A 19,694-nucleotide genomic window follows, 5' to 3' on the forward strand; every position below is an offset into this window, starting at 1 on the left:
TGAAATAAAAACAGAGAAGAGTACTTTATACGCATAAAACACTAAAAAGAAAAAAGAAAAAATCTAAAACCACACTAAAAAAAAATCTAAAACCACAATGCTGTAGTTTTTTTTTGTGATATTTATATTTTTAGAAAACGACTTTATCAACTTTATTTGTTTGTTTGGTGTGATTTTGGAAGTTATTTTAAAGTACTTAAAAATAATGTTATTATATTAATATAAATTCCACATAAAGGTAATTAAAATTAAGAAGAACTATTCACACACCTGTCTTTTCTTTCTTATATTATAAATACCTCTTTATATATAAGTAATTTATTTATATTAGAATTTTTTTTTATTTATAAATAATTTTATTGATCACATCCAAATGTTCTTAGCAATCATTCGGTCGGTAGAAGTTTGTTTCACACCTTCTGCCCCTTGTTGCTTACCTGTTTCAGTTATCACCATGAGATTTAATTTATATTAATTGTATTAATTTGGGCAAGATAACTTAGTCGCCTTAATTAATATTTGTGAAGAAAATACTTTTTTATTTGCATGAATGTAAATTGCAAAATTTTAAACTATAGTGGCTTGGCTCAGCCAAAAGAATAACAAGTAATAAAATTCAATTCGTTTATTTACTAAAAGTAAGATCGTAAAACTAAAATACAAAAAAATAGTTTCTTTTGTCCGATTAAAAAGTTGGGTAGGTTTGAATCAAAAGAAATTATCATCAATATATTTAAGCGAATAGAGTCAGAAATGTATGAAGCAAATTATGTTAATTTAGTTCAATCTTTTTGTATTACCAAGCCAGATTTTTTTGTCTTATGTAATTTGTTTCTGAGAGTTGTTGGTGTATTTATATTATCATATTTGTCGGTGGCACATGCATGTTCCTCGTCTCATTTGACTAAAGATAAAGCTAGCCAGATAGACATGTTTGGAAATAAATTTTCACAATATTTTGTGTCGATTAAAATTCATTTGATATAAAAAATACGTGGATTATTTTTATTTAATAATTTTTTTAACTTTATAGTTATCAAACTTTATAGTTATCAGTTCACTAGTATGTTTGGGGAAAGAATTATTCAAAATCTTAACAACTAACATTTAATATTTTTTAATAACAATATATACATGTAAACCTAAATAAAACCATTAAATTTGATAAACCTTTATATTTACAACTGAATCATTGATGTAGCAGGACTCTTTTCTCTCTCTCAAAAAGTGTATATATATATATATATATATATATATATATATATATATATATATATATATATATATATATATATATATATATATATATATATATAAAAGAACAGGTACAGTGATTTCATGATGCAGATTTATCACAAGAGATGCATAAACAGAGACCTGTAAGATGGGTGAAGCCCCACAGTGTTCATCGATTCCTTCGCCAGAGTCACATTCCACGTGAAAAGAGATGAATGAAGGTGTCCATGCTGTCCAAATAGGATTATTCATAACTATTTAATGTGCCATAAATTTATTTACTTTTTCATTTTTATTTTATGTTTTACCTAAATATTTATAATAATATATAAAAATAATTTTTGTGTCTACATTTCAAAATATAAATTTTATTTTTAAAATATAATTATTTATTAAATTTTTGAAAATTAACCGTTATTTTTATTTATTGGTTTTTTATAAAATCATGTATATTTGTTCTTCTATTTTTTCTATTTATCAATAATTATTCTCTCATCTTTTTGATATATTTTACTTTATTTTTAATAAATATAATTTTATTTTATATATTTTATATATTAACTTAATAATATTATATTATCATTACCTACTAAGATAATATCACGTATATTTAAAAAATACGTATACACCAACAATACACGTGTGTACCTTAGTGTTATTGTTAAATAAATCACTTTTCAATCCTCTTAGAAAACTATTAGCGTAAACACAGACGCGATAGTACCTCTGTATATGTATTTTTTATATATACATGATATTATATTTGTAGGTGATGATATTATAATATTATTAAGTTAATATATAAAATAAAATTATATTTATTAAAAATAAAATAGAATATATCAAAAAAGATAAGAGAATAACTGTCGATAAATAAAAAAAAAGAAAAGAAGGAGACATAGACGATTTTATACAAAACTTGTAAAAATAACGATCAATTTTCAAAAATTTAATAAATAATTATATTTTAAAGGATAAAATTAAAATTTTGAGACGTGGATAAAAAAAAAAATCCTCTCTACGTTATTATAGATTATTTATCTGTGAAACTTTGTTTCGGTTATATATTGGATTCCAAAAAATTCCTCAAATACATGTAAACTATCTTGAGATTCAAACATTTCCCACATTTTACTGTTTATACCCAAAAGAGAAAAAAAAAAGGTGAGTTACTTTTTTAGACAGCAACTGCAATTTTTTCAAAACTTATTCTGAAGATCTATTGTCTAATGGCCAAGTAATTTGACTAAAAAACATAAATTTAAGCTAATTTTTTATTAATTATTTAAAAATATTGTACGAAAATAAATTAGGACAAATAAAATATGAATATATGTAGCCTGTATAACATACTCAAATGAAAATACACAAAAAATAGTTTATAAAATTGAAACCCTCCCAATTAAATTGGAGGTTTGGTATCAGTTTTTATCCAATACAGCTTTTTTATATTCTTGAAACTGCAAAGGACAAGTGTTGGAAGGGTGAACATGTGTGATGTAAGACCTTGGATCTATACAATATGCTGATTCGTATTTTACGAAAAATAAATAAATAATAAAGGTTTTGTGTTCACGTGTATGTAATATATGTAAATGCGATGTATATAGTTGTACTGGTATTTGATGCAATACATAGGTAATTAATTTCCTCTTCCTTTCTCAGTTAACATTAGTCATTGCAACCATGTGTGCGAGACTAGTTTTTCTTGCATTTAATTCTCACTAACTATCGGTTAGAACGTCCAATTTTCACCAATTCATTTATAATCCTTGAATGTAGAACATTGACAATCCTAACAAATGGTTAACCTGATTTTATGTTCAAAACACAATATAGAATTAACCTGTTTTAACATAAACTAAATATAATTGTTTTATAAACTATACATTTACGTATTCACAATTTTTTTTCCAATTTTATTCTTTAAGTAATTGTTATTTTAAAATAAATTAATTATATTTTTATTCTTCAAATTATCATTAATTTAAATTAAATTATTATTTCACGTTTTTAATTTTTTTTTTCTAAAATTTTAAAGTAATTATCTATATTTTTATATACATGATTGTTTAGTACTGTATTTTATATATAAATTTAATCTTTTTGTGAGAATAGTGAAATTAATTGTTTAAATTTTATTAAACTTATATATAAAATAAGAAAAGTTACTCATACTTCTTTTATATCTATTACAGAAAGATATGAAAATTTTCAGAAGCCCAGAGTCTTTTTGACATTCCAAAGAGTAAAATTTTCTTTTGTTGAAACTTTGAAAAGTTCCAAGTATCCCAAGAAAGAAAAAAAGAACAAGAATTTATGGAAGTTATCACTTTTCTGAACCAGCAAAAGTCAAACAATGATGTGTAAGCCTCTTTCTCTGTTCTCTCTTTTCAGTTTTCACATTTACCTGTCTAAAACAAAAGAGGACATGAACCTACGTAGGTTTGTCCCAATCTTAAATGACTGAAGAACAGCTCTATGAAGTTTAAATCTTTATGCTTTCATCCCTGCAATAATCTTTATTCTTTGCTGCACAAATAATGCAGACAAAGACAAAGATCGTGAATGGAAAATTTGATTTGCCAAAATAGTGTGTGCCCTCAGTCTTCATTTCTCTGCACAAAATTAAATACTGTACCACATCCACTGTTTCAATTGACACACAATCCTTGAAATTTCCCTAAAGTGAATGGAAACAACTTTTCACAGCAACCTCAAATTTTCATGATTAAAAATGACAGAACAAATAGGCACCTTCAAGACTGTTACAAGGTGGTCTTAATATCATGTAAAAATTCTCAAACTGTAGTATTTTTAATTTCTTAATTCAGGCTGAAACAGAGTTTGCAAGCAAGATTTTAATTTTGGGAAGACATTAGACACAGACTGAAGAATTATTTAAGGTTACAAGTTGGTTACTGGGTCAGATATTCATGATTAAATAAATGCCCTTTGGCCATATGTTCACGGATCAGAGAATCTTAATCTTTCTATGCTCTCTTTTCAACTTTTCTTCTGCACCATTGACACAAACTCTGTCTCACTCACTCACACAAACTCATGTTCATCAAATATCATAGTTTATCATAGTTTATGGTACTGTGTGTGTGACGTGTGTTTTCACTGTTTCTTTTAACATTTTGCCCTCAAAATCCGCAGAGAACGGTAGTTAGGTTCATGTTCGCAATTAATTAGGCCATCCCCACCGACCCTTTCCCACACTTCTTCACACTATCAATCTCACACCAACAATTTTTCACACAATCACACACACCACTATCTACCTTCAGAAACTGAAATAAGGAAAAAACATGGAAAAACATTGAATCAGAACTGAGAAAACTACCACTTCCCAACACAAGTTTGTTGCATTGTTACACTTTGAAGTATCTACTTTGATTATTGATACTGGTGTTTTGCAGACACAAGTTCATTTCTTTGGAGGAGGGTGAGATTGCAAATGTGCAATGTCTCCTTCACACTTGCCTCTGCGTTGGGAGAGCACCGGAGAGCAGTGGTGGTACGCTTCTCCGATCGATTGCGCCGCCGCGAACGGCCACTACGATCTGGTGGTGGAGCTTCTCCACCTCGACGCCAACCTCCTCATTAAGCTCACTTCCCTCCGCAGAATTCGGCGCCTCGAAACAGTGTGGGACGACGAGGAACACTTCGAGGACGTCGCGAAATGTCGCTCGCAGGTTGCGAGGAACCTCATGCTGGAATGCGAGACGGGAAGAGGAATCAACTCCCTCATTCGCGCCGGCTACGGCGGGTGGCTCCTCTACACCGCCGCCTCGGCCGGTGACGTGGATTTCGTCCGGGAACTGTTGGGGAGGAACCCTGCGCTTGTGTTGGGAGAAGGAGAGTATGGAGTCACTGATATACTGTATGCTGCTGCGAGGAGCAATGACTGTGAGGTGTTTGAGGTTGTGCTTCGTTCTGCTCTCTCGCCGCCGGCGCAGATGGAAGAGGTTTTCGAGAAGGATATGATGAATAGAGCGGTTCATGCTGCTGCGAGAGGAGGGAACTGGGAGATGCTGAAACAGCTTGTGAAAGAGGATTGTGGCGTTTTGGGGTTTAGAGATGCTCAAGGGTGCACCGTTTTGCATACTGCAGCTGCCAGAGGACAGGTTCAGGTGAGGAATTTGATGCAGATTCTCATTCCCTTCGACAAAATTTGATGCAGATTTATAGATGTTTTTGTCAAGGAGGAGAGTTAGAGGTTTATTTTGGTAATTTGTAAGATAAATGTTTCGGAAAATTGGTATCGTCATAGATGGTTAGAACTTGGAGTATGTGCTGCATTTTTCAGTGACTCTTGTTTCGATAATTTTAATGATGCAGGTGGTGAGAAATCTACTTGCAACATTCGATGTTGTAAACTTAACAGATGATCAAGGAAACACAGCGTTACATGTAGCATCTTACGGGGGTCACTTACCCGTGGTGGAGATTCTGATTCGTGCATCCCCTTCATTAGCATTGGTAACCAACCACTATGGAGATACTTTTCTTCATATGGCAGTGGCTGGTTTCAGAAGTCCCGGTTTCCGAAGATTGGACAAACATGCTGAGCTCATGAAGCAATTGGTTTGTGGAAAGATCGTGAATTTACAGAACATCATCAATGTCAAGAACAATGATGGAAGAACGGTTCTTCATGTAGCAGTGATTGATAACGTTCAGTGCGAGCTAGTGGAACTGTTGATGTCTGTGCCATCAATTGATCTTAACATTTGTGATGCTGATGGAATGACCCCTTTGGATCTTCTGAAACAAAGACCAAAATCAGCATCTTCTGATATCTTAATCAAGATGATAGTTTCCTCTGGAGGGGTCTCTAATGGTAAAAATCCTATAGCAGGAAATGCACTTTGCATTCATCACAAAGCTCATGTCATTGGAGGGAGTCCTGGCACTTCGTTTAGAATACCAGATGCTGAGATTTTCTTGTACACTGGCATTGAGAATTCATCAGATTGCAATTATGATCAAGCAAGTGTGGAATCATATTCCTGCTCAAACGAACCAAGCAATTCTGACTCCGAAAATTCCCCACACACCAAGAAGTATGATAATTCTGCGAATCGTGCTGTGAGGCGTTCTTCAAAGTTTCGTCTCAGGTGGCCTAAAAGAAAGGAGACAAAAACAACTGCATCAGAATTAGAAGATGACGATTCTCTTGATCCTTTTAGTTCAAGTAGAAACTTGGAAGATTTTGCAATTCCATTGCGGCAAAGATACTCACAACAACCATGCTCCCTTCCAAACAACAAAAGAACAACTTCTCTTCCAAGTTCATCCTCCAAAGTGAAATTCAGTGCTGGTCTGATGCAAGGTGTGATTCAAGTAAAGCCACATTTTTCTCATACAACTCCAAGTCCTTTCCAAGAATTATCTGTGGCTTCTCTTTCTTCCATCAAGAAACAAAAGGGTACTGATATAAAGGGACCCTCTTGTTCTAATCCACCATCGGAGGACACAGCCCTTCTGTTGGACTACAAACATTGTTCCCTCAATAAAAAACTGATGAATGGATATTTTTCCTTTGGGCCACAAGGCCTCGCTGTTGAAAATTCCAATAGCTGTGCAAAGTCAAACGGGAGTTACAAGCGTTTGAGTTCCATGGTTGCCTGAGGATTATGATCGTTAATTTTTCTCAGAAGATGAAAATAAAATATTACTATTGATCTTGTAATGACGAGTTTGTGAAGATTAGCGCAAAAATATGCACACAGGTGGTGATGATATCTGCAGAGTTTGGCGTACAGTTCAAAAATAACCACCACATCCAAATTCCAGCAGCAATACCAGTTGATGCTTGTTTGCTTTTTGTGAGACACATGTTATCTGTTCTGTATCTTCTTACAGCAATTTTTTGTAATCTACGATTGTACTCTTTTCAATGTCTAACATGTTCAGATTACACGACAGACAATAAAATAAAAGTGTAAAACTGAATATATCCCTATAGTTTCATAGCATAAACTGTCAAAGTGCTAATATTCTGATAATGAAAAAGTACAAATTCTAAGTAAACTATGTTAAGAATTCCTTGTAAGTTGGAAGTGAATGACTAAGATAAATAATATATAAATTAAAAGACTTAAAAATTTATTATTTTAAATTTTTAGGTTAAAAGTAGTGTCTTAGTCTCTTAATTTGCACACTCTCAATCGATTAAATTAGTTAACTTAGACATTTTTCATAGTTTTGCTACCTTCACCTATGATTTTATTGACGATGTAGACATTGGTCATTACAGTTTATTAGACCAAAGAGATATGGCTTGTCTTGGACAATCAACTGGGTATGTTAACAAGTATCACTTTGGTATGCTTCTGATCTTTTTTCCAAATTCCTGGTTTTTTTTTTATCGACAAATCCTTAGTTATTAATTTTGTTAGTTGAGTGAGTTAAATCCACTCTCTTTCACCCTTCCTTCTAAACTTCACGAAACCAATTTTATTTTTCTCAATTATTAGCAGAAGAGATCGAACCCACAATCTTTCTCTCATTCTCAAATTGCTCGTGAATTGAGTACTTATTTTTTCGTTTCAGATCTGCATTCTTCTTGAGGTATTGTTGATGATACTATCTCCTGTTGCTGCCATGAGAAATATTATCATGTCAGCCAAATACTACAAGTTTTTCTTGTAACTATTGATGCAATCACTTACTCCCTCGTTTGATTTCAAAGTTGATGTGGATGAAACTAAACCACAAGAATTACACTCGTGCACTGTACATGAAATAATACATAACCATCTTATCTATAATAATATATAAAGATTATATAAAGAGGATATCTTTTTTTTGTCCATATTTCATTATTTTAATTTTATCCTTAATTATTATTTTATAAATAGTTACTTTTAATCGTTAGTCTAAAAACTTTTTTGTCTTCAACAGTTGTTTTAAAAATTTCTCTCATGTACATATTTTATTTTTCTAATTTTACATTTAACAACTATTTTAAAAATTATTATATATTTTTTATTGAACTAAACCGAACCGAATCGAATTGAACTAAATCGAACCGGACCAGACTGAACCGCATTGAACTGAACCGAACCGAACCGCACTAAACCGAACCGAACAGGACCATACCGAGTTGAACCGAACTACACTAAATCGAACCGCACATAACTGAATCGAACCGAACCGAACCGAACTGAACTACTCTTTAGTTATGCTAAATTTTAAAACACCTTGAAAAAAAGAAGAGAAAATTTAAAAGAAAATTTTACACTTTCATAATTAATTAATATAGAACAAAGGGAGAGTCGCTTTGTAATATGGGTAAAAAATGTCACACCCAAAACCCCTCTGTTATCTTCAGTAATTGTTTTAAAAACTTCTCTTATGTACATATTTTATTTTTCAAATTTTATATTTAACAACTATTTTAAAAATTCATTATATATTCTTTATTGAACTGAACCAAACCGAATCAAATTGAACCGAACCGGACCAGACCGAACTGAACTGCACTAAACCGAACTAAATCGAATCAAACCTAACTGAATAGCATTGAACCACACCGAATCGCACTAAACTAAACTAAACCGAACCGAACCGCAGTAAATCGAACCGAACAGAATCGAAGTAGATCGAACCGAACCAAACCCGAACCGAACTAAACTAAACCTAATCAAAACGAACTGAACTACTCTTTAGTTGTACTGAATTTTAAAACACCTTCAAAAAAATAGAAGGAAATTTAAAGGAAAATTTTACACTTTCATAATTAATTAATATAGAACAAAGGAAATTTAAACTGAACTACGCTTTGTAATATGTGTAAAAAATGTCACACCCAAAACCTCTTTTGTCTTCAATAATTATTTTAAAAACTTCTCTTATGTACATATTTTACTTTTCTTATTTTACATTTAACAACTATTTTAAAAATTTATTATATATTCTTTATTGAACTGAGCCAAACCGAATCGAATTGATATGAACCGAACCAGACCAAACCGAACCGAACCGCACTGAATCGGATCGAGCCTAACCGAATTTCATTGAATCGAACCGAACCGCACTAAAGTGAACCAAACCGCATTGAACCGAACCAAACCACACTAAAGTGAACCAAACCGCACTGAACCAAATCGAATTGAACTAAACCAAACCGAACCGAGCAATACCGAACTAAACCACACTATATCGAACCAGATCGAACCAAACTAAACTAAACCAAACTGAAATGAACCAAATCGAACTGAAATACTCTTTAGTTGTGCTGAATTTTAAAACACCTTCAAGAAAAAAGGAGAAAATTTAAAGGAAAATTTTACACTTTCATAATTAATTAATATAGAGCAAAGGGATAGTCGCTTTGTAATGTGCGTAATGTCACACCCAAAAGTTTTTTCAGCACCAACACCAAAATCGTGGGGTCCCTCTTAAACAATTGAAACATAATGTTTTACTCCAAATTAAATATAACAAGTGTATAGACGATAACATAAACAAATTGTATACTTTCAATAAAAAAACATTAAAATGACAAGTTTAAATTGGTTTGTATTCACCTTTCACACAAATAACTATTTTGTCAAAGTGGAGAACATAGAGTTTCAAAAGAATGCAAAAGACATATAACAGAAGGATAAAATGTTAGTTAGGGTTAAGGTTCAAAAAAAGACATACCAGTTGGGTGGGGTGCGAGGGGTTAAAATTACAGTGAATGTGGTGAGGTGGGACGACGAGAGCAAGGCGACATGGCCTTATATAGTAGTGACCAAGATGAGAAGCTCAGGATCATTATCTCAATGGTGGTGATTGAATTAAAAAATGAAGTGTGCACGATGTTTAGGATAAGAGGCCATTTAAGAAAAATAAAAAAATTAAATACATAATTCAATTAGTTAGGAGTTAATCGATAGAAGTTCAATTTTTAAAAAATAAACAGTAAAACAATACTGTTTTATTTTTATTACTTTAATATTTCATTTTTATTAAAAATAATTTTTTTTGTTACTTTAATATAATATAAATAATTATAATTAGATTAATTTTGTTCATCCCTAGAAAATCAAATAATTTTATAAGGATGAAATATTCTTAAATATAAAGAGAAAATAGAAGAAACAAAAAATCATAACAAAAAAATAACAAAAATGTACAACTAAAAGAAAATATCAAAGATATTTATGAGACCGATTGTTATTGTACTGGTCAAGTCAATTTTATCAATTTTTTTTTAAAACAACAAATGCTTCCTTTTAATATCTTTTATTTATTTATTATTTAATTCCTTGGTTATTTTTTAGCCTTTCACTACTTTTCATTTTATTTCAAAGGGTCTAAATTGAACTTTTTACAATCTTGATTTATCTTAATAATTCATTTTAAGGATACATTTTCATACGATTAGGTACATATAATTCCATGCTATAATAAAAGTAATCAAGTTTACTACGAGAGAGATATTAATCTATCTCAATGTAAATGTTAAATTTTGTCTAAAATAACTACAAATCTCTTCTATAATGACAAAATATTAAGGGTAAAGATCTAAAATTTTTAAGCCATTTTGAAAATTTCATTTAACAAACAATAACTAGAAAATCAAATAAAAAACATGAAGAAGCAACATGACAATGTTTTTATCTTTCAGCAAACACGTGACAATGTAAATGCAATAAGTATGAAGGAAGGGAATGTGTAATACATTTAAAGGTTAATCAACAAGTAATTATAAAATATTTACAAGAAGAAATAAAAGTTACATTTTCTATTGTATTAAAATAACGTTAACTAATGATTTATTTTTATTTTGTATATTCTTTATATATTGTTATAGATGAATGAAAAAAACTTTTTTTTGCGCTCCTATGATTTCTAACAACAGTCCCATGTTTCAAAACAACCTTCTATCCTTCTTAAAGGGACTTTAAGATTACCTATTCAATAAGATTTTTGGAACAAACTTTATGATATTCTAAGAACATGATCTCCAAAATAGGGTTTTTGGAAGAAAAATTTTGAAATAGAATTTCTAAAACATATGAAATACATCTTGTAAAGAGCTTTCTAGACTAGAAATTACAAAATAAGTTTTCCAGAACATATGAAATACTCTTTTAGATGAACTTTTCATAACTAACTTTTCAAAACTTATAAGATGTATTCTGGAATAGGATTTTAAGAACAAGATTTCCGAAATAAATTATTCAGAACGAATTTTTTTGAACAAGCTTTCCACAAATTATCATTGGTTTACACTCTCTCTTATTGTTTCCTCTCAAAATGATTGCAACAACAATGGAGAACTGAAGTGTAGTGACAATGACAATGGATGCGGAAGCACGATAACTACAATGACATAGTTTTGCGATGAAAAATATTTTAATATTTTTACTTTTAGTATAAGAATTAAACTTAACTCAAATTTCTATAAAATATTAAAAAATACAAACATACAGATGCAACAACGTTTACGTTTTCATATGCATAAATCATTTTTAATTGAGGTTTAATTAAGTTTTAACCCCTTATTTTACATTAGGCGCAAGGTTATTTGATTAACTATAAGTGGAGACAATAAACATTATGATGGGATAAGATATCATCAGTTAATTAATAAAAAAACAATGTTAAAAAATATAACAATTTTAAGTATTTAACAGAGAACATAATTATTAAAATTTATGAGATAGTTTAAACTTACTTAAACTTTTAATTTATGGAAATATTTATTTCACATTCCACTGTCTTAGATTTTTTTTAGAACGGTCAAATTTATCTAGAAAGAACTTAAATTAATGGTTGAGTTACACTTCTAATAATTTGTAATGTACGCCACTCCTAAAGATAATGTTGGAAGGAAAGAGTGAGTTTTGATTCCACGAATATGTGATTTAAAATTAATGATTAATTTAGTAAAAAGTAATTAATTTTTAATGTTTAAATATCTCTGCTTGCCGCCATCCCCTAAAATATTTCTATTAAGAATAAAAAGTTATATAAAAAAATAATTTAAAAATTTCTGCTTGCCACCTAAATACAACGTTCAATCAAATTTCTTTCTATCCTCCCTCTTTTTCTTTTCCTAATAAACTTTTTCACACCTTTTTCCTCTTTTGACCGACATAGTTTTTGAGAATGCTTACTTATGGTTATTTCCGACATGGTAATTGTCCGTTGAAATGATATATGTTTAATTTTCTTAAGTAAAGTTTAATATTTATTATTATTTTTAATGAAAAACTTTTATTCTGAAAATTAGTTTTATAAACGGTGACAACGGCGCGCTAATCCGTCCGCGTGTTAATACGCGCGTTATAAAGGGCATAATCGGAATAAAAAAAAGCCAGTGCTATTTATACACTAAACCGGCAAAGTTCCCGCCATATTTCGTTTGCATCTCAAGTGAGAGAAACCCTAGAGAGAGAGGGAGCAATGGAAGAGGAAATCAAATCCGAATTCAAAAGAAGCGGTTTCGATATCGAAGACGAACAAGAAATTCTCAGAAAATGTAAGCGATTCTTCTGTTTTTCTTGTATTCATGCGCAATAGTTTATCGGTTAATCTTTTGAGAATGTGTAGGTGTCACTTTCTGCACCGATTACAGTCTCACTCCTTCCGATCTCGTCTCAAGCTGGGAAGTTCATTACCTCAATAGGTTTGCGTCTTCTTCTGCTGTTTTCATTTAGTATTTTGAGTAAGTATTATTTATTCCGTCGTAGTTTGTGGATTATTTAGTCTACAAGAAGGTGTACTCTGTTATCCGCGTTACGTTGCTAACGAGTCTACGGAAACTACAATGCGTCGTTTGTTTGATATGAAATAAACGTTTTAAAGAAAAGGTGTATTGCACGAAACACTTCTGTTCCTCTTATGAAAAGTAGGAAAGTTCAAATTTAAAAAAAAATAAAACATCGGAGTTAGTTCTTTCCGTTTTATGAGAGGAAATGTTGGTTTAACGTTTTCGTTCGGAAATAGGTGTTTCGGTTTGTTAGATATTTCGTAGTTTGAGAAAAACAACACTTCAAAGAACTGTGTTACGTCATGTGCTCTAACTCAGATTTTTTTTTTCTTTTTCAATTTGAGTTTCTCAATGTTTTAATAATTATTGGTGTTGATTTAATGATTCGGTCTGGAAGATAGGCGTTATGGTTTGGTTAGTTTATAGTTTGAATTTAGTTGTTTTTTTTGTTTGACAGACAGCTAAATCGACCAATTGTAGAAAGTGCTGAAATTGATGGCTTTCTGTTGCATCTACAAAATGAGAAGAAAGAGGACAGTATAAAGGAAAATGAAAAGGAAAAGGAAAGTGGCTTGCATACGTACTCTATAGGAGATGTAGAAATGTGAGCATCTACTACGATCTTGTATTTATGTTCATGGTTTTTTGATGCTTTGTGCTTGAATTGTTTCTATTGGTCTGCCTAAAGTGTCTTGACGATTGAATCAAGGGCAATTTGATTGCCAAACAAGAAATTCCAAGCTCTGTGAATAAAAAAAGTGCACAGAAATAAAAAAGATAATTATGTACCTTCATTAATATGTATTTGGGAGGGCGCTTGCTCACTTGATTTTGAGTGACTTGATTTTTTAAAATTTAATTTGATTATTATTGAATTTCAAGATAAGTGATTTATGTTTGAAACTATTGTCTCAAAAGCAAGTTTGTGGTAAGATTCAGCGTCAAATTTTCAACTAAAATAAAAGCCACATTTAGTTACCTTTTGTCGTACTTACTTTTTAAGGCATAATCATGATGTGATTTTTTTTTACGAGTCAAAAGTCTATGATTGATTCTCTTTGAATCTTCCCAACCTATTTTCAAGCATAACATAAATGGTGTTTGAATTTGCCACCCTGTAGATCACATCATAATCGCAGACGAAAATGGTCTCGTGACCGCATATCTTCAAACTTCAATTTGTTGTCAACCAGCTTCCTTTTTTTCCTTAGAATTGTGTTTGATCTTTTCTCTACCCTTTTTTCTTTAATCTAAATGCACATGCATTTTGGGATATAATACCATGTACACTGGTTCAATTGGTGTTTGTTTTTCTCCGTACCCTGTATGGTTACGTAATAGTTGACGAGGCAGAAAGAACTACTTGATGTTAGTTAAGAAATCATTTTATGCAGGCTCTTAAATAACGATGATGATACAAAGGACGATACTCCCGGAACTCCAATAAATCACCATCATGATCTCTTTCCTCCTTCAACTGAGCCAACATCTTTAATGTATGAGAATGTTTTATCTTCTGGGAAAGCATCAAAATCAAAACTAATAACACCCTTTTCAAAGCGAACAGATAGGTTTGCAGTGAAATTTAGCATCAACACTCTCCCTGGTGTCGAGAATGGGAAGCAGGAACCTGATCATGAGTATACTGAGAATGATGAAGATGATGTTCTCAGAAGAGTTCCACAACGTGAAAGGTGTTCATTGGTCATTCATGGATCAGGACTCAAACCGGGTTGTAAATTCATGTATGATAGAACGGAGGATAGGGTATGTGATTTATTGTATGACTCCTAACTAAATCATTACCCTTTTATATATTTTTTTGTTGAAGTCTGATTATTTTTATTTAGCTTAATGCAATAGAAAACCGAATTAGAAAACATACAAGGGCATTGGTAGCTTCTGGTCTCTATGAAGAACCAACAGACCCCACATCTGCTTCACAGGTAAATATAATACTTCCCTTTCTGTCCCATGAACACACTGAAATTTGAAGGCAAAGTTATGTTTTGTCATGGCCATACGCTAACATTTTTGAAGCACCAAAATTTAATTATAACTCTTGGATAACAACATTGTTACGATGTTTTATTTTTAACTTGGGCATCAGATTTGATAATCTGTTCTGTGACTCCGTTGAATGATATTTGCATGAATGTAGATTGTCTAATAATTTGAATTCATATTATTTATCAGAGGAGCATTTTTGCTGTTGGCATGATTTGTTGTGATGCTGAAGGGCGTTTAAATGAGAAGTCTGTCATGTTGCAGAGCAGGTAATAGTCTCCACGTGCCCTCAATAGACATGTATCTGTTATCTCATCAGAGTATCAGACTGGTATGTCTGTGTGCCGGTGTGTTGGCTTTCTTTTATAAACATGTAACAAACATCCACAATAACAAAGTCAGTCTATTCAACTTGACTAGAGCTTTTGCCAATAAGTGGAATGCTGTGATACAATTCTTTACAATTTTGTGATCCATTATTTTATCTAGGGAATTATTGGGAGATTGTAGGTTAAATTATGTATGGCATTGACTGTGTTTAAGGGTGACATTACACTATATTTTTTGCTATATTTTTGTCTTTTCAATTATATCTATCATATATGGGTCTGTTTTCTAATAACTTGGCAGTATTGAGCATTCTGGAGGGGAATGCGTTCGCCTTGACTTACAACGTTTAAACCATTATTCAATTTTTCCTGGCCAGGTAAGTAATGTAAATATGATGGGTTAAAACACTGGTTTTAAGTGTGTAAAAATAGCATATATTCAAGTTATAAATGGAAGATTTTATGTTGATAGGTAGTTGGTATTGGAGGACATAATCCTAGTGGGCATTGCTTTATTGCATCTAAATTGGTGGATTCTATACCTATGTCTGTTGCTGATGAGAATTTGAATCCTCTGAAGAAGCAAGCTATTGATAAGGAGAATCAGTCTACTGATACGATTAGTAAACAAAGAGAGTTATCAATGGTTTGTATAATGCATCTCCTTTATGCGTTCTGGAAACTATATTGTGCTATAGATTTCATTTTGATGAATTGTCAGAACATTTCGAACTTTTACTTTTACAGTTTTAACCATGAAATTTTTTCTAAGGAATGGTCATAACTCATAAGGCATTCATGTGGCGCATGTAATATTGTATACATTCCTACAAGTGACAGTTGAGATATAGATTTTCAAAGAAATTACAGTTTCTCTCTCAAATAATTTTGGTATAATGCTTGACATCTTGCATTTCTGTTAGTATTTTATCATTTACTCTTGCTTGTGGTGCTTAACAGATTATTGCGGCTGGTCCCTTTACTACGACAGACAATTTATTGTTTGAACCTCTTACAGAACTGCTGCTATACGCAAAACGAAGACCGCCACAGTTGCTTGTATTGGTAAGCACCTCCTATGCTGCAATCCGCATATTTCTATCATAATTATTTTATTATGATCCTGTAAGCATGAAAACTTGGTGATGTTGACAACTGGGTTTTGTTTCAGCTGGGACCGTTTGTGGATTCTGAGCACCCAGATCTTAAGAAAGGAACCGTAGACAGGAGTTTTGATGAAATATTTCATTTTGAAATCGTGAGGAAGGTAACTTAGAGGAAAGGATATTTTTTTGAATTTCTCTTTTTTTCATTTTTCTTACTCCCGCGGGGTACTTGCTATTTCCAGTTGGAAGATTATGTAGAGCGCGTGGGTTCTGGAACACGTGTTCTTCTTGTTCCATCTATACGGGATGCTAACCATGATTTTGTGTTTCCTCAGGTATTTGATTAATTGGACCAATTAGGATGTCAAGATTTTTGTTTCTTAGTGTATTGTTTAACCGGATCCGATATATGATTTAATAATTTGTTTTTGTAGCCCGCACTGGAAATCAATTTAACTGATTTCAAACCTCAGGTATGATCATTAGATAAAAAGAAATGGTATAATGATTTTTAAAAACTTAACAATTAATCTTCAGAACTGTTCCTTGAACTAGCAGAATATCATTCAGCATTGGCTCAGTTTGGCTATGATGCTTACCTAAATTTTCTTTATTCAGATAGTCAGTCTCGCTAATCCTGGAATCTTTGAGGCAAATGAGGTATTGTTTCGGGGTCTCATTTACGACTCACCCTTGTTGCTTTCTCAAGTTCTGTAATATACGTCATGGATTTTGTGTAAATGAAACCTTTACTTTAAGATTCAGTGACTTCTGGTTTCAACCTTGTGCATTTTACTCTTACATCTATGTTCAACAAAGTTCTTGTAGGTTTTTTCTTCCCACTTGCTGATTTTCTTTTAAAACTTAAACAATAAAGTTTAGTCACAGGTTGAGCAAGTGAGAAATTATTCATCAGAAATTGGCTTTCAGGTTAAGGTTGGTTGCTGTACCGTGGATATTCTCAAGCAAATCAGCGGAGAGGAGATATCGCGGACTGCAGCAGATGGAAAACCAATTGATCGTATGAGTAGACTTGCAAACCATATTCTCAACCAACAAAGGTAATACTTTTTTTAGCTTGTGATTTATTTTGCTTGTTGTTGGGTTCAGGAAATATCAGAAACAACTAATGTCCTTCAATTTTTGTCAGCTTCTATCCACTTTACCCACCCGCAGAAAGTGTCCCGTTGGACTTTTCGCTTGCTCCAGAAGCCCTTCAACTTTCATTGGTTCCGGACGTACTTATCCTACCTTCAGACATCAAGTACTTTGTCAAGGTAAAAAATAGTCTCTTTCGACGCTTCAGTTTCCTCAAACCACAAAAAAGCCGGTAGTTTTGGTTACTATTTTACGATAGAAAGTTTAGAAATAAACTCTCCACCCTGCAGGTGCTTGGCAGCGAAAGTGAAGGCATAAATAACACGAAATGCATAGCTGTCAATCCGGGTAGACTAGCCAAGGGAGAAGGAGGGGGAACTTTTGTCGAGCTTGATTATGGTGGGGGTTCCAATCAAATTAACGCTTCAATTGTTGGCATTTGATGTTGAAGATTCGTTTTGTTAAGGTAACCACTAAAATTAACCTGCTTGAAATTAATTATTTTGTTGAATCAAAACTGTAAAAATGTGTCCTCTACAAAACAGACATTAATCATATTTATTACTTTAGAAAGTTATTTTTATTTTTTTGTATGTGCACTAATCATATTTCACATGTCATTTTGCAAGATATGTATTATATGATGTTCAGTTTTATACTATAATTTTAAGGATTTAGTTAGGGAATCTAGTTGCACCTTGTTAAACTTCTACTCATTTTATCATTTACGTATGGTAAAATAATTAATTTTGCTGTACCCTTATGTTAGGTATGTCTTTTTTTGACATAATTAGATAATTGATTCATGCGATGAACAAAATAAATATTTTTACATAGTTAGATAATTGATAATATCATATTGAAAAGATAAATGTAAAATAAACTGTTAAAAAATTCTTTAAAGACAATGTAATATAATATTAAGATATAATAAATTATGTCTTAATATAAAATTGTGAATAACTTTCTTGTAAACATTAGAAATTATATCATACATATAATTTCATGTGAAAATGATTATAAATAATGTAATATAACACTTAAATATAAATATTTTTCCAATTCAACAAAAATGTTATCTTTAATAGAAACTAATGCATTCAAATTTAACACTAATTCGATTGACAAGATAGAAATTATTTTCAAGGTTCTATTGTATACTTGCACTGTTTTAAATGTAAGTTTTTTGAAATTATTCAATTTACTCATAATTTTACAGTTGGATTGTGTAAAATTATCTCGTATATTCATTAGCAACACTATCTAATATTGATTACTCCTTGGTGGTAGTACTTCCGCAGTTAGTCATTTAATACTTTACTATTCATTCCTGTTGAGTTTCTCTTGCTCTTAGGTTTCAATTTTCTCTTTTGGAAAATTTTTAGGATTCACCATGCTAGCAACAAAATGATTCCAATTTAGTCGTCGTTCTTGGCAACTTGTTAGTAAAAACAGGTTGTCGAATCTATAAGAACGTGAAGCATTTTTAAAGTCATATACTAGTTAAGTTAATTAGAAAATAAATGAATGGGTTGTGCTCAAGTTTGTTTAACTTCGTAAGTAGATGACTTTCTTTGACCAAAATTTTGGTACTTTTAAAATAAATAAAATTCCGTATGCGGATATTAGTTCGAAAATTTCCAGTCGTGTTGCCTAATTTTATTTGAACAATTTTTTTCTACTTTTTTATGGTCTAAGTAATAAATAAAAAACTCATCAATTTATAAAATCAGCGTCTAACTATTTTACTTAAATCAAATTTATTTAAATTTTATGTAAATTGCAAAATACTGATACATTATGTAATAATATTAGTGATTAAGTTTAGATTAAATGTGTTTTTTTTTCTTGAATTTTTAGAAATTAGTTTTTTAAAATTTTTTGAATCAGTTTAGTTTTTTATTTTTAGAAATGTATAAATTTAATCATTTAAATCAAATTTTGTTTTTATTTAACTTTTTCAAATGCAAATTAATTAAAAATAGAATTTAGATATTTACAAATGAATAACTAAATTGGTTCAAAATTTTCAAAAAATATTTAATTTATTAAATTTCAAGGATAATTACTAAAATGTCACCTATAACATCAAAGTTTTATATGTTAATCTTAATATTTTTAATCTTAATATTTACCTTCAATTATTTTGCCACAACGGAAATATCTCAATAAAATTGACAACTTGATAAAGAAAGG

At 31.2% G+C, this 19,694-nt stretch overlaps 2 protein-coding genes across 3 annotated transcripts; both read left to right on the forward strand.

Annotated features, from left to right (window-relative positions):
• Positions 1-4,183: 4,183 nt before the first annotated feature.
• LOC114165357 (uncharacterized) lies at positions 4,184-7,204 on the forward strand. Of its 2 annotated transcripts, XM_028050007.2 has the most exons (3): positions 4,184-4,335; positions 4,662-5,375; positions 5,584-7,204. In XM_028050007.2, the coding sequence occupies exons 2-3, from the start codon at positions 4,707-4,709 to the stop codon at positions 6,874-6,876; spliced, it is 1,962 nt and encodes a 653-aa protein (XP_027905808.2). In that variant the 5' UTR covers positions 4,184-4,335; positions 4,662-4,706; the 3' UTR covers positions 6,877-7,204. The 2 variants fall into 2 exon arrangements, with proteins under 2 accessions (XP_027905808.2, XP_027905804.2); XM_028050003.2 differs by lacking the exon at positions 4,184-4,335 and having other exon boundaries at positions 4,351-5,375.
• A 5,399-nt stretch (positions 7,205-12,603) lies between these two features.
• Positions 12,604-18,188, forward strand: POLA2 (DNA polymerase alpha 2). Its single transcript, XM_028061833.2, has 16 exons — positions 12,604-12,727; positions 12,799-12,874; positions 13,416-13,562; positions 14,353-14,725; positions 14,809-14,904; positions 15,155-15,234; positions 15,596-15,671; positions 15,767-15,940; positions 16,255-16,359; positions 16,466-16,561; positions 16,643-16,735; positions 16,835-16,873; positions 17,019-17,060; positions 17,331-17,461; positions 17,551-17,677; positions 17,789-18,188. The coding sequence occupies exons 1-16, from the start codon at positions 12,652-12,654 to the stop codon at positions 17,939-17,941; spliced, it is 1,884 nt and encodes a 627-aa protein (XP_027917634.1). The 5' UTR covers positions 12,604-12,651; the 3' UTR covers positions 17,942-18,188.
• The last annotated feature ends 1,506 nt before the right edge of the window (positions 18,189-19,694 follow it).

The sequence above is a fragment of the Vigna unguiculata genome, chromosome 1 (assembly GCF_037176805.1).
Source record: "Vigna unguiculata cultivar grain cowpea cultivar isolate G323 ecotype 2 chromosome 1, ASM3717680v1, whole genome shotgun sequence".
NCBI classification, from domain to species: Eukaryota; Viridiplantae; Streptophyta; class Magnoliopsida; order Fabales; family Fabaceae; genus Vigna; species Vigna unguiculata.

Excerpts from the sequence above, each read along its gene's own strand:
- LOC114165357 (XM_028050007.2), top strand. The coding sequence starts at position 4,707 with ATGTCTCCTTCACACTTGCCTCTGCGTTGGGAGAGCACCGGAGAGCAG. Across the intron at positions 5,376-5,583 it reads CTGCCAGAGGACAGGTTCAG|GTGGTGAGAAATCTACTTGC; the intron begins GTGAGGAATTTG and ends TTAATGATGCAG.
- POLA2 (XM_028061833.2), top strand. The coding sequence starts at position 12,652 with ATGGAAGAGGAAATCAAATCCGAATTCAAAAGAAGCGGTTTCGATATC. Across the intron at positions 16,736-16,834 it reads ATGATTTTGTGTTTCCTCAG|CCCGCACTGGAAATCAATTT; the intron begins GTATTTGATTAA and ends TTGTTTTTGTAG. Across the intron at positions 17,678-17,788 it reads ACATCAAGTACTTTGTCAAG|GTGCTTGGCAGCGAAAGTGA; the intron begins GTAAAAAATAGT and ends TCCACCCTGCAG.